The sequence below is a fragment of the Cricetulus griseus genome, chromosome 5 (assembly GCF_003668045.3).
Source record: "Cricetulus griseus strain 17A/GY chromosome 5, alternate assembly CriGri-PICRH-1.0, whole genome shotgun sequence".
Taxonomy (NCBI): domain Eukaryota; kingdom Metazoa; phylum Chordata; class Mammalia; order Rodentia; family Cricetidae; genus Cricetulus; species Cricetulus griseus.
Window position 1 is genome coordinate 101,134,307 of NC_048598.1, and position 13,216 is coordinate 101,147,522.

The window sequence follows — 13,216 nt, forward strand, 5'->3', positions numbered from 1 at the left end:
TGCCTAGGCAGGTGGAGGGCTGGACTGCGCTCATGGGATTAGTGCCCTGCAGGTAGCCTAGTCACAGACCAAGACAGTCAGTGACTGGATTTTAGTTTTCATAGTTCTGGGATGGAATCCAGGGATTCCTGAATACTGTACCACTGCTCCACTCCTGACCACACCCCAGCTTCTCACTGAGGAATTCAAGGTGGGGCTCGACCCTGGCCACGCCCCCAGCCCCACACTCTCCACCCCCTAGCCCTTCGGTTCAAATATCCAGTAGAAACAGAAGTAGGATCAACTATGAGCTCTAATTGAGGGCTGTCATTGAGTGGTTCCTAGGGGTGACTTTGTCCCTCACAGCCTTGTGTAACCCAGTTTCTCCCTTCCAAGGATCTGCTGGACATGTGTGGCCTCTAGGCACCAAACACATTTCCCAGAAAACAGAAAGCTTCGAGCAGTCAACAGTCATCTCCCTGCCTTGGTGCATTCTAATGGAGAAGGGGAAGAAAGGACCTTGGGATTTGGGGCTTCAAGCATCATTAGTTCAAGATCATACTCTCTATGGAGGGAATTTGAAAGAAGGCTACCCTGGGCTACACAAAACCTTTTTAGTAGTATTTGGGCTAGGTGTGGGATCATAGGTCTTTAATCCCAGCACTGGGGAGGCAGAGGCAGGAGGATCTCTGTGAGTCTGAGGCCAGCCTGGTCTACAGAGCAGTTCCAGGACATCCAGGGCTAGCTACATGGCAAGTTCAAACTAATCTTGTTTACATATTAAGACCTAAAAAGCTGGGCGTTGGTGGCACACACCCTTAATCCCAGCACTCTGGAGGCAGAGACAGACAAATTCTGTGAGTTTGAGGTCAGTCTGGTCTACAGAGTGAGTTCCAGGACAGGCTCCAAAGCTACAGAGAAACCCCTGTCTTGAAAAACAAAAACAAAGACCACCTATAAAGAGTTAACAAAAATAAGTTTAAGCAAATCATTGTAGAAATGAGGCCATGAAGACTTTGCCAGGGTCAACAGGAGCTGCTGTCCAAAGGTCCTGGGGCAGAGGGTAGCCTGTGCAAAGTCCTGGGTAAGGGTGGGGCCTGGCATGTTGGGGGAGCACAAGCCCTCATCTCTGGAGCTGAGTGGGTGATGGTGCCTGAGAAGAGAAGGGAAGCCTGAGGGCAGAGCAACCTGCAGTCACTTGGAGGTCATGGGGAGGACTCTGGCTTTTGCTCTGGAAAGATCCATCCAGGGTGGTCATTCACCTCCCCCAGTCCCAGGTAACTGTCCCCTTGGGCACTACAGACAGCTGGTTTGAAAATGTGATCTGACCACAAGTTTGGTCTGGGATGAGGGGTGGGGAGGGCAGGTGGGCATCCAGCTTGCTTAGAGTTGGGGATGGGGGGACTGTAAAAGGGAACTGGCAAAAACTCCTCCCCTCTAAGGTGAGTCCCACACACCCAAGTCAGCCAATGGGGAGACAGTAGAAGGGAGGGGGCCCTCCTATCCAGGCCAGAAGCACACATTTGCTCCTCACCTTGGCCTGTTAATTTAAACCACAGATGAGCCATGTATGGGTTAGGATAGGATTGGGGAACACCAGGATTGTCCTTACTACATAGTGAATTAGGGTCTAGCCTGGGCTACACGAGACTTTACTGACTCTCCATCTTGTTTTCATGAGACAGAGGGTCTCACTGAACCAGGAAGTCATGGATTTGGCTTGGCTGGCCCGTCAGCCCCAGGATCCTTTGTCCAGCTTTTTACACAGCTCCTGGGGATTTGAACTCGGGTCTTCATGCTTGAGGAACAATCATTTTACCAACTCAGCCACAGCCTTGGGCCACTCTGTCTACTTTTTATTTTGAGACAGGGTCTCCTTAAGTTTCCCAGGCAGTCCTGATGATCCCTGCCTCTACTACCTGCTGGGATCACAGGCCTGGACCAGAGAGGCCTTTTCCTATGGCTTTTATTTCCATTTACTAATGATTCTCAATGTTTTCAAAGTAAAACATCCCCCCTCTTTATTGGTTACCACAAAGAGCCAAATTTGAGATGAACAACATTTGTGGGGATGGTTACCTGTGGGTCACTGAAACCAGCAGGCTGGGCAATGCTGCAGTGTACAGGGGAAGGAACGTCTGGCCTCCTACGACCAACCACCTATGTCTCCTGCTACTTCTGGGTTATTCGCCCTGTCATGTGCACTGGGCTCAGTAGGGACCCGGCCAGAGATGACCCCGGTATCTAGTGTCACTGTCACGTTAGGCAGCCCTTACAGGTGGGTGTGAGGCCTACAAGACCTGCTGAAGTCGGCCCCCTGCGGGCCATCTCCCAGCCTGGGAATCTATGGTTCAGCCACCAGGGGGCGCTAGGACCCCACAAATTCCTCTAGACCCCAGCTACACAGTATGTGGGATTTGGGGGATTTGGGATTTGGCGCTACACCCCGTGCCATGAAAGACTACCACATAAAGCCCCATCTAACAAAAGGATCCCCGGCTTATCCCATAACAGCACTGCGCCTCCCCAGGGCTTCCTGGGTCTCCAGCATACAGTCAGTGCTCAATAAGTCTTCATCGGGAGCTAAGAGTCCACAGACAGAGCTGGGGGATGGGAAAACTGAGGCCTTTGGAAGGCTGAGGCGACTGCTCTGCCGTGGAGGGTGCAGCTGCAGTCACAGGCCAGAGGTTCTCTTGTGGAGAAGCAAGGACAAGGTTGAGAGTCCGCTAGCCTCTGGATCCCAGATCCGGAAGGTCACTGTGGACAGGTTAGACCATATGACAGAGGGACAGCCTTAAGGAACACCCCCCTGGGGTGTTGTTTAGAACACACTTCAGGACAGACACCCATGGTGTTCAGAAGATGAAATGAACTCATAGCCTGGACAGATGTCTCCTCCTGTGTGTCCCAAACTCTCACACTTCATGTGCTGGTCCGGCCATGGGTCCAGTGCCCTGGGGGGCGGGGTCAGGAAAGGATGGTAATGGGTGTGTCTGAGCACAGTAGGTGTGTCCCCATGCCTGTACAGCTGATAAGTGTTGGGAAGGGCTTGTTCTTTTTCCAAGTTCTTGTAGAATTTAAATAGTAGTTTAGAAAGTGATGGGCCGAAGTCGTTTGGTGGAAAGGCAGCCAGGATATTGAAGGTCCTTAACGTTCTTAGATACAGCACACTACACATCTTAGTCCCAGCACTCGGGAGGCAGAGGCGGATGGATCTTTTGTGACTTCGAGGTCAGCCTGGTCTATGCAGCAAGTTTCAGGCCAGCCAAGGTTACATACACAGTGAGACCCTGTCTCAAAATATCCTGGCAGGAGATTTTCCTGAGTCACACGACACCAGAACAAGGGCCTGGTGAAGCTCTGGGGGTTTAGACTGGACAACGCCGGGCAGCCAGGCGAACTCGGCTGTCCTCTGCAGGACTCCAGGGCCGGGCATAACCAGCGTGGGGCAGCAGTAGCCGGTCCCGTGTACCATCAGGGCTGACCAGTCGCCTGGCAGCCAACAGGTACTCTCGATGGGGGGCCAGTGGTGGGCAGGGACAGTGGCCTGGCGCCCACACATACTCTCGAGTGCGCAGCGGTGAGCGGTTTTTGTAGATGAGAAGGACACGCACCTCATAACGCGTCTCCTGGGCCTGGCGGTGGCGGCCCAGCACGCGGGCCTGGAACACTGCACAAAGGTGACACGGGGGGGGGTCCTCAGGCGGTGGAGTCAACTGAGGTCGACGGAGAGGGAGGAGTTAAGGATCTTTGGGCTTAGTAGAAGGGGCCAAAGGTCAGGGGTCTCACCAAAGTCGCTGCCGCAGTAGTGCAGAAGGCGGTGTGCGCGACCCCGGCTGTCAGGGCATGGCCCGCAGGAGTCTACGGGGTGGGGTGTGGTGAGTGACTCGGGCCTTGCCACCTGCCCTCCCCCGCACCCCCCGCGCCGTTCCTTCCTCACCTGGTGTCTGGGATGCAGCCCGGGCAGGGATGGCCTCGGGGACCACAGGGGTCTCTGCAGGCTGAGGCTCCACCTCCCGAGGCTGGGGCTGCCGCAGAGACCAGCCCAGGGCCTGCGCCTGCGCCTGGAAGGAACCGTAGCGCTCCCGGGGCAACCAGAACTCGAAGTGCACGCCTGGGTTGGGCTCCCGCAGCAGCACCTGGAACCGAGGGCGCTCGAGCTGGTGAGCCCCCCATCCAGCCCCTGCCTCCCTCCCCATGTAACCGACCCCAGTGTTCCGCTTGTGTTCCAGGCTCCCGCCCCAAGCTGTCCACTCCCGCCACCTGCAACAACAGCTCCTGGGACGTGGGCCCGGCCGCCTGCAGGGTCTCTTCGGGGCCCGCGCCCCGGGTGTACACCACGCGGGTACCCGCGGCCTCATAGGTGCCAGGTGGGCTGAGCACCCCGTCGCCGTTGAGCACGTAGTGCCCGTCGCGGGCCACCAGCGCTGCAAGGAACCAGTCAGTCAGCCTGTGCTCGCGGGAACCGCCTGCTCCCCCCAAACCCCAGCCTCAGTTTCCCCAGACGCCCTGCGGTACCCAGGTGGTTATGGCTGCGCTGAGCCACACGAATGTGCCTGGCGCCCTCGGGGATCAGAGTCACGTTCCAGTAGCCGGCGAAGGCACCTGAGGCAGGCAGGAGGTTGGGGGTGTAGCGCGGCAGGATTTTCTGGGATGCGCTGGTGTGCGCATGGGCGCACAGTAGCGGGATGCACTGGGGTACACAGGGCCGAGATGCTCTGGGGTACGCGGGGCAGGGATGTTCTGGGGTACGCGGGGCAGAGATGAGCTGGGGTACGTGGGGCAGGGATGCTCTGGGGTAGGTGGGGCAGAGATGCTCTGGGGTACGCGGGGCAGAGATGCTCTGGGGTACGCGGGGCAGAGATGAGCTGGGGTACGTGGGGCAGGGATGCTCTGGGGTACGCGGGGCAGAGATGCTCTGGGGTACGTGAGGCAGGGATGCTCTGGGGTACGCGGAGCAGGGATGAGCTGGGGTACGCGGGGCAGGGATGCTCTGGGGTACGTGGGGCAGGGATGCTCTGGGGTACGCGGGGCAGGGATGAGCTGGGGTACGCGAGGCAGGGATGAGCTGGGGTACGCGGGGCAGGGATGAGCTGGGGTACGCGGGGCAGGGATGAGCTGGGGTACGCGGGGCAGGGATGAGCTGGGGTACGCGGGGCTGGGGTGCGCAGAGAAGGGGTGTTCTGGGGCTCGCAGTGGCAAGGTGCACTTTGGGTGTGAGAGTGTGCACAGATGCGAATTAAACGAGATGCTACCTAGGAGAGGCGGGGGAAGGGTTAAATCTACCCCACAGAGGGTGGGACGCTCTGACAGGGGCTAATCAGAAGGACTCGAGGAGGGGGCCTCGGCATTCCTATCAAGAGTCTTGGCTCCCGGGAGCCCGCCTTGTTAAAGGGACACCCCTCTCCACGACACTCCTCAACACATGCTGAGGCGGACGGGGCAGTCACCGGCGTCGCGGAACACGCGCTGCACGAACAGGCACGAGTCGTTGGCGCCACCGCAGAGGCCGCAGCGGTCCTCGAGGGCGCCGGAGCCCAGCAGCCCATCACAGCCAGCACTCTGCGGGAGACACTGGGTCAGGGTGGGCGGGGCGGGCGCGGTTAGTGGGCGGGGCCAAGGGCAAAGAGGCGGGGCAGGAGAGTGCAGGGCAGGCACCTCGCCAGAGCTAAGCAAGGTGGGCAGGATCTGGCTATAAGGCCCTGTGGTGGGCGGGGCCAGGGTGGTGGGCGGGGCCTAGATATGAAGGCGGGGTCTGAAAGGAGGACGGGCCTAGGCAAAGCCCAGGTGGGATTGGTGTGTTGGACTGGAGGAAAGACTGTGGGAGGAGCCTAGAGACAAATGGGCGGGGCCTTGAAGGAGCGGGCAGAGGGGCTTAGGGCGCAGACCTGGATGATTAGCGGCGGGGACTTATGTAACTGGCGGGAGGCAGTCTGGTGCGGACCACAGGTAAAGGCCGGGTCTGCAGGGAAATGAGCGTGGTGGGGCGGGGCCCAGGGTCCTCACCAGACAGCGGCCTGCTATGCAGAGGCCCTGGGCCCTCGGGGTGCAGGGGGTGCCATCCAGCACACGGCCAAAGCTGTGGTAGAAGGCGTGGCCCTCAGCCAGGCAGTTGAGGTCACACAGGTTGGGTGCTGAGGGCGGGAGGGGTGTGTGAGTCCGGGGCCTCCGTCCATCGCCAGGCCCTACAGCCAGCTCTTCGTAGCTCCCCAGCCTAAACTCCTACACACGCCAGGCCAGCCCTCACCGCAGCCTCCTTTCCCCAAGCTCTGCCCTCTTGGCGGCCCACCTCCATCCTCCCCGCTCCAGGCATGTACGCTTCGTTTTGGTGAGGCGTGGTCTCTGTACTACTACTCGCTCTGGAGACCCGGCTGGCCTCGAACTCACAGAGATCCGCCTGCCTCTGCCTCTCTTGTCCTGGGGTTAAAGGCGTGCGACCCATAAATTTTCCTACACCCCAAGTCTTCTCCGTTCCCCACGGCTCCATTTCTCCATGCCCTGCCCCTCCCAGGCCACACCCCTTCCCTGCCCTCCTTCCCATTCAGGTGTAATTAAACTGCCCCGGAGCTTGGCTGTACTACAGGCCTTCAGGGTACCTCAGTTTCCCCTCCCTGTCAGATGAGACCCGCAGGCTAGCTGGCATCAGACCCTGCCGGGGTGGACAAGGCCAACCTAGTCGACGCTGTGGGGGTGGGGTGGGGCACGTGCAAGGAAGTTGATGGAATGTTCTCCGTTTTAGGCTGTTCTTGTCTGTCTCCACCACGCCGGCGGCCGAGGCTGCCTGTCTCCCTTCAATCTGGAGGCGTGCTGCCCGGGGCACCCAGTTATATAAGCTGCTATTTTCAGCTCCGTGCGACAACATTTCCTGTTAGTGGGATCAGCTTGAAAACTGTTGGCCTCTGGATAAAACTCTAAGTCAATCCTCAGCCTGGAGTTTGACCCTGTGCAAAAGGGATCACTTTCTTCCTTCACCAGCTCCTACAGATGCTTCAAAACCCCATTCCAACGCCTGCCCTTCTGGGTATTTCTTAATTCCTTTCAAAGTTCTTTTTCTTTTTAACCCCAGGAGGTCAGGTTACTCACCCCCATGGAAGGGCACCCATTGATATGTCTTCTGGGTGCCCAGGACAGGGTGGCCATTGTAGAGAGCACACTGCAAGTCTCGGAAGGGTATTGCCCCTGGGGGGCAGTCCTGGGAGAGGATATAGATGGATAGATAAAGACCTGGGAAACCAAGCAGGGGTGCTTGGGGGTGGGCGTAAAAAAGCAAGAGGGATTAAGGAAGGGCCCTAGGCCTTACCGGCTGCTGGCACACCCGGTATTCGTGGCTGTCCCCCCAGCAAGGTTCCTCCCCGGGAAGTCTGCAAGAAACAGGGTGGTCAGAGTGTAGCAGGACTCCCCTACTTCAGGGACCCCCTTCCCATCACCCGCCAGGCCACCCTCCGCCCCCACCAGCCCCACCCGCATTCCAGCAGGCTCCGTGGGATTAAAGGGCACACTGCGTGTGTGGGCAGGCAGAGGGCGCGGCCGGGCAGGCGGCGGAGGGAGGGGCTCCCGGCTTACTGGACACAACGGCGGCTGCGCACAGAGACGCCCCGGCCGCACGAGAGGGAACACCTGCTCCAAGACCCCCAGGGCGTCCATTCCCCCGGACCCTACTTGAGGGCAGAGAGAAGAGTCAGCCCGGAGGAGAGCTGACCCCCACCCCACCCCCCGCATCCATATTCCTATGTGCTTCCTGGGTTTCTTCACCCCTTACCTGAGCAGTGCCCCCCAAATGACAGCTCAGGAGGGTCCACAGCAAGAGCAGAAGAGTCCGGAAGAGGCGGGATCTGAGGGAGCACAGGAGTCCCAAGAGGCAGCGATCAGCAGGACCAGGGTGGATTGCCATCTCAGCCCTGGCTGGCTGTGTGATCTCCGATGGCGACTAAACCTCTCTGTGCCCTCTTGTCTCTAAAAAGAAACGAGGTAACAACAGCCTCGCCCCCTTCCGGAAAGCCTTGTGAGGGGTTATTGGCTCAGGTCAGGCACTCGGTGGGGACTAGGAACTTTATCTATTGCTACTTATTTAAAAATTAATTTTATAGACAGGAGGTGGTGGCCCATATCTTCCATCCCAGCACTTAGGAGGCAGAAGCAGGCAGCTCTGAGTTCAAGGCCAGTCTGGGCTACAGTTCCAGGACAACCAGGGGTACACAGAGAAACCGTGTCTCAAAAGACAAAACAGGATTTATTTCTACTTATAGTGTAGTGCCTGAGGATGCAGAATCCTCAGCCCACTTTGAGCTGAGCCAGGTTACTGTTGTGAGCAGCCTGACTAGGTGCTGGGAACCAAACGTTCTCTTAAAGGGTGAGATGAGATCTTGAACCCTGAACCACTCTCCAGCTCCTTGTTTGTTTATTTGAGATGGGTCTCACTGTGTAGCCCAGGCTGGTCTGGAACTTTCTATGTAGACCAGACAAGCCTCCAACTCACTGAAATCCACCTTCTTCAGCCTCCCAGGTGCTGAGATAAAGGCTTCTGTCTCCATGCCTGGATTACTTATTTATTTTTAATGTTTTTTTGAGACAGAGTCTTGAAGCCCAAGCTGGCCTTAAATTCCCTGGGTAGCTGAGGATAACCTTGAACTCATTTCCTCCCTGCCTCCCTTCCTAGTTCTGGGACAATAGACACTAGGTACTTGCCCTAGGACCTGCTTCCCCTTCCTCCTCCTCCTGAGGCAGTCTCGCTGTGGTAGCTCAGGTAAGGAGGGCCAGATTCTGGAAAATCCTCCTGCCTCAGCCTCCTGGGTCATGACTAACAGGCCTGGGCTGCCACACACTCAGCTTAATCTACTATTATTATTGGTAGTGTGTTCTTTTCTAATGCACACAGTAGGTACCTGAAACCAACGATGCCGGAAGGAATCCCTTAAGGACAGTGTTTAGGTGCCTGCAAGTTTATCCACCCCTTGCATCTACCTGCCTGGATGGCCAGGAGCCAACCATTCCATTTCCTCAGGCTTCAGTTTCCTAGTCTCCACAGTGTCCATGAGGCTCTGAGACCCTGTAGGGGGAGCAGCCGGTGGGGCTCATTCAGAAATTCCAGATACCAGCTGCACCCCAGCCTCTGGGGATCCCTCTGTTCCCAGACACCCCATAGCCTAAGGGAATCCCCCTGTGGTAAGGCGGGTTAAGCTGACCTGGCCTCCTTCCAGCAAGTGTGTCATGGTTTCATCTGGCAGGGGTGTGGGCTGCAGTGCCCAGCCGTTCTGCATATAAAGGGGGCAGGGTAGAGTTCAGTAGAGGCCTCAGTTTCCCCATCTACATGAACAGGATGAAGTCATTCTCAGCCCACACCATCCTCGTGATCCGGGCCTGGCAGAACAAGCCAGGAGGGAAGGGAACCAAGTCCCCATGAGTCCCTTCTGGGGCCAGGGCCAGGAGCTCTGAAGGGCACATAGGATCTCAAAAGTCCCTCATTCCGCAGGACCCAGGTACCTAATAAAAGGGAAGGCGGGGGTGGGGGGTGGGGAGTGGGGGTTGGGGTGGAGGGGATGGGGGGTCCCCCAGCCCGGCTGGAACCAGGGTCTCCCCGGTTGTCAGCCAGTCTGATGCTGTCATTTCAGCATTTAGAGCACCTTGGGGACCAAGGTGGCTGTAGAAGTTGGAACCCCTGGAGAGTTGCTTCTCGCCGCCCACCAGGAGCCTTCCTTCTGAGGCCCCAGAGGCTGGGCTGGCCCGGGAAAGAAGAGAGAGGCTGCGGAGGGAACTTGGCAGTCCCACAATCCCTTCGTGGGGGGCCTACTACCCACGCTTGTCCATGCCCTCTCCGGAGCAGTCAGTACACCCGTGTCCTGCACTGGCATAGGAGTCACTGGGCAATCCAGTCCTCAGAGTCTCAGTTCCACCCCGGAGGAAGTGCGACCTCCAAATTCACCACCATCCTAGGGATGGCTGCTTTCGCCCCAGGGAGGGAAAGGAGCCAATCACATTGTCGTCACACCAGCCGGGACAGTGGCAGGATGAGAAGAGTGACTTACCGACTGCTCAGACCCCAAGGCAAGGCGTCTAGGCTTCCCTGGGACGCCCCAGGGACTGGCGGAAGCGGCGGGGCCCCGAGGTGCGGGACTGGGAACTCAGTCGGTCCCTCCCACCCGGGCCTCCCAGGCGCGCCCAGGCTGGGGTCACCGAGGGCGCTCCCGGGGCGCCCTCGTGCGGCAGGAGAGGGGGGCACGTGTTGGGCATCTAGCTGAGGCAGGAGACGGACTGACTGCGCCCGGCAGCGTCGTGGCCCAACATTGGTCGTGGTATCCTGGGTGCCAATGATGTTGGGAAATCCAGCTGCGGTGCGGTGCGGTGCGGTGCGCGGGTCGGGGGATGCTATTCCGGGTCCGCACTCAGGCCAGGGAATGCGCATGGAGTTGGGGCTTGGAGTGGGATAGTGCGTACCAGGGTGCCCTCCCACCCTGAGTACCCTGTCCTGGTCCGAATCACCCCGCAACCAGACTCTCCACCACCAGCCCCCATCACTCGCTCATCCCAGGCTCCTCGACCTGTCCCAACCGTCCATCCCAGGGACCCCCAATTCTGTAACCATCACCCCCAATTAGACTTCCCCACCCTGCTCCCCATTTCCCCTAATTAGTCCTTCCCGCCCTGGTCCCCATCTCCCCTCTATAACCAGACTCCCCACCCGGGTCCCCAGCATCCCCTCACGAGGCCCCGCACGCAGGCTCGCCCGCCGCCCGCCCGCCCGCCCGCTGGGGCGGAGGGACTCTCCCTGCCACACATTCCCCAGCGCTGCCGTCACCGATGCTCCACCCGGTCCCGCCCTCCAGGCCCGCCGCCAATGCAGCTTCCCTCTCCTGGTTCTGGCCTCAAGTCCTCCGCCTCAGTTTCCCCAGCCCCGATACTCAGCTTCTTTTGGATCCTCCGAGGCTCCTACCATCTTCTTCTCCACGGCATACCCTGCCTGGCTGCTCGGTGGAAGTCAGGGACACTGCAATGGTTGAGGCCTGTGTGGACCGTGCTGTTCCTGGGCGCTGAACTTGCCTCCTCTAGGAAGCCCACCTGGCTGCCCCGGTCTGCAGCGCTCACCTGCAGGGCACAGTGTCTCATGTATGCAGTCCCTGAAAAGCAGACTGCCTGCAGTATTCGCTCCACGCAGGGCCCAGTGCCTGCTTTATACACCTGCTTCAGGGCCCAGCAAGGGACAGTCCTTGGAAACATCTCAGAGTATAACCACCCAGTGTCATTTTGCAGACCAAGGTGTGCACCCACTGTGGGCAAAGCAGCCAGTGCCAGCGTGGGGAGGAGGCCACCCTGGGCCCTCACTCTTACTTGTGATGTGCATCATCCCATTGAAGAAAAGAGTTAAGGCCTAGCACGGTGTGTCCGAAGGGGACCCACTGAACAGGGGCCAGAGCGGGTGGTCTAGCCGGGGCCAGCACAAAAATAAAGGGCAGTCCTGAAGTCCCGGGGTGGGAGGAAGGGGCCTCAGTGAAGCAAAGATAAGGACACTGATTGCAGGGGAAACATGCAATAGGAACTATACTCTTTAGCAGGCCCTGAAGGGGAGGTATACATCAAGTACCACACCCTTCATAACAGACACGCATATACAGGAAGCACTATGTTTTGCAGAGTGTGCATACAGCAGGCACAGCCCGGCATGGCGCCATATACTATAGGCATTCTCTCTTGTGGGGGTAGTATACAGGAGGCACACTGCTCTGCAGGCACTGCCTACAGTACACACTATGTTCTGAACAGTGTGTCACTGGACGTGGCTTTCTCCAGAGTCCCTACAGCAGTCGTTATTCTGGGTGAAGCAGGAGCGCCGCAAATACCGAGTCCTGGCCTGGCAGTGGCGGCGCACACCTTAATCCCAGCACTCGGGGGGCAGAGACAGGCGGATTTCTGTGAATTCGAGACCAGCCTGGTCTACAAGAGCTAGTTCCAGGACAGCCTCCAAAGCTACAGAGGAACCCTGTCTAGAATCCCTCCAAAAAAAAAAAAACCAAACAAACAAACAAACAAAAACTGAGCCCTGCAAGGAGGCCTACAACAGGCACTGATCCCCCCAGAGCATTTACTGTATGTGTGGAGCTCTGCAGGGTGTGTACAGAGCAGGCTCCGGGCAGCACCACGTGCAGTCCCGCCTCCATCTGGCAGAGGGCGCAGCAGGGCGCCAGAGTTCCGTTAATTTTGCGGCTGAGGACAGCTCAGCCCCACACCTCCCAGCCTGCTGGGTCCCCACCCGCAGAGCTCCTAGGACCCATTCCCCGAGGTCGGACCAGGACGAGATGCAGACAGGGGAGAGAGGATAGTGGGGTTTTTGGTTACCCATATGCTCAGGGCCCTGGGCTCACAAACCGAATGGCCAGCAGCTTGGCTTACACTTTAACATTTATCAAGAGGGTACAAGTGGGCTTGGTCATACAGGATCAGGAGTTTAAGGTCATCCTCAGCTACATGAAACTCAGTCTCGACAGGAGACAGGGCTCTGGTTTTTTTTTTTTTTTTTTTTTTTTTTTTGACAGGGTTTCTCTGTGGCTTTGGAGGCTGTCCTGGAACTAGCTCTTGTAGACCAGGCTGGTCTCGAAATCACAGAGATCCGCCTGCCTCTGCCTCCCGAGTGCTGGGACTAAAGGTGTGAGCCACCACCGCCCGGCCTGGGGTTGGGTTTATCTGGCACCGCCACCCCTAAGTGCAAGTAAAGCCTGGCTGGGGTCATCCCCAACACAGCAACCAGGAGCGGTTACACACACTTGACATCCCAGAACTGCGGAGGGTGGAGGCAGGAGGATCAGGAGTTCAAAGCCATCGCTGGCTAATCAGGAAGGAGGCTGTGAACCTCATCAGAACTCTCCCAAGGTCCCTGGGGCCTGAGACTTTGCCACCTGGTTCCTAGGATGCTCCCTCCTGCTTCCTGAGGACACTGGGGTCCTATCATTGCTATCCAGACTCTATGCCTCTCTGGGGCTCCTGGCTGTTCCATGACACAGGATGAAGGGGGCAGAACAGGACCCACACTGTCCAGATCATCCTGTGTGTGTGTTGGGGGGGGGCTCTGGGCTCCTGTCTTCCCTGTGGGATGCTAACTGGTGGAGGAAACGTTTTTTCTTTTGTTTTTTTCCAGTGACTGGCACTGTGCTCATGTACCTAGTACCTGCTACATTGTCAACCCAAGAGCTGCAGGGAGGCAGAAGCAGGGTCTGAGAAACTGGAGTTCCTGAATCCAGCATGACCTGAA

The 13,216-nt window shown here is 58.0% G+C and overlaps 1 protein-coding gene across 6 annotated transcripts; it reads right to left on the reverse strand.

Moving 5' to 3' along the window:
* Positions 1–1,813: 1,813 nt before the first annotated feature.
* Positions 1,814–10,589, reverse strand: Adamtsl5 (ADAMTS like 5). 6 transcript variants are annotated; one of them, XM_027419362.2, is made up of 14 exons: positions 10,002–10,589; positions 9,162–9,230; positions 8,941–9,025; positions 7,739–7,811; positions 7,543–7,634; positions 7,280–7,340; positions 7,063–7,171; positions 5,868–5,941; positions 5,430–5,541; positions 4,498–4,584; positions 4,243–4,406; positions 3,920–4,118; positions 3,769–3,840; positions 1,814–3,649 (listed from the first exon to the last, which is right to left on the reverse strand). In XM_027419362.2, exons 3-14 carry the CDS (start codon positions 9,009–9,011, stop codon positions 3,348–3,350), a joined length of 1,416 nt encoding a protein of 471 aa, XP_027275163.1. In that variant the 5' UTR covers positions 9,012–9,025; positions 9,162–9,230; positions 10,002–10,589; the 3' UTR covers positions 1,814–3,347. The 6 variants fall into 6 exon arrangements, with proteins under 6 accessions (XP_027275163.1, XP_027275159.1, XP_035301069.1 ...); XM_027419358.2 differs by lacking the exon at positions 5,868–5,941 and adding an exon at positions 5,986–6,113 and having other exon boundaries at positions 10,002–10,587; XM_035445178.1 differs by lacking the exon at positions 5,868–5,941 and adding an exon at positions 5,986–6,113 and having other exon boundaries at positions 9,162–9,282; positions 10,002–10,587.
* Between the last annotated feature and the right edge of the window lie 2,627 nt (positions 10,590–13,216).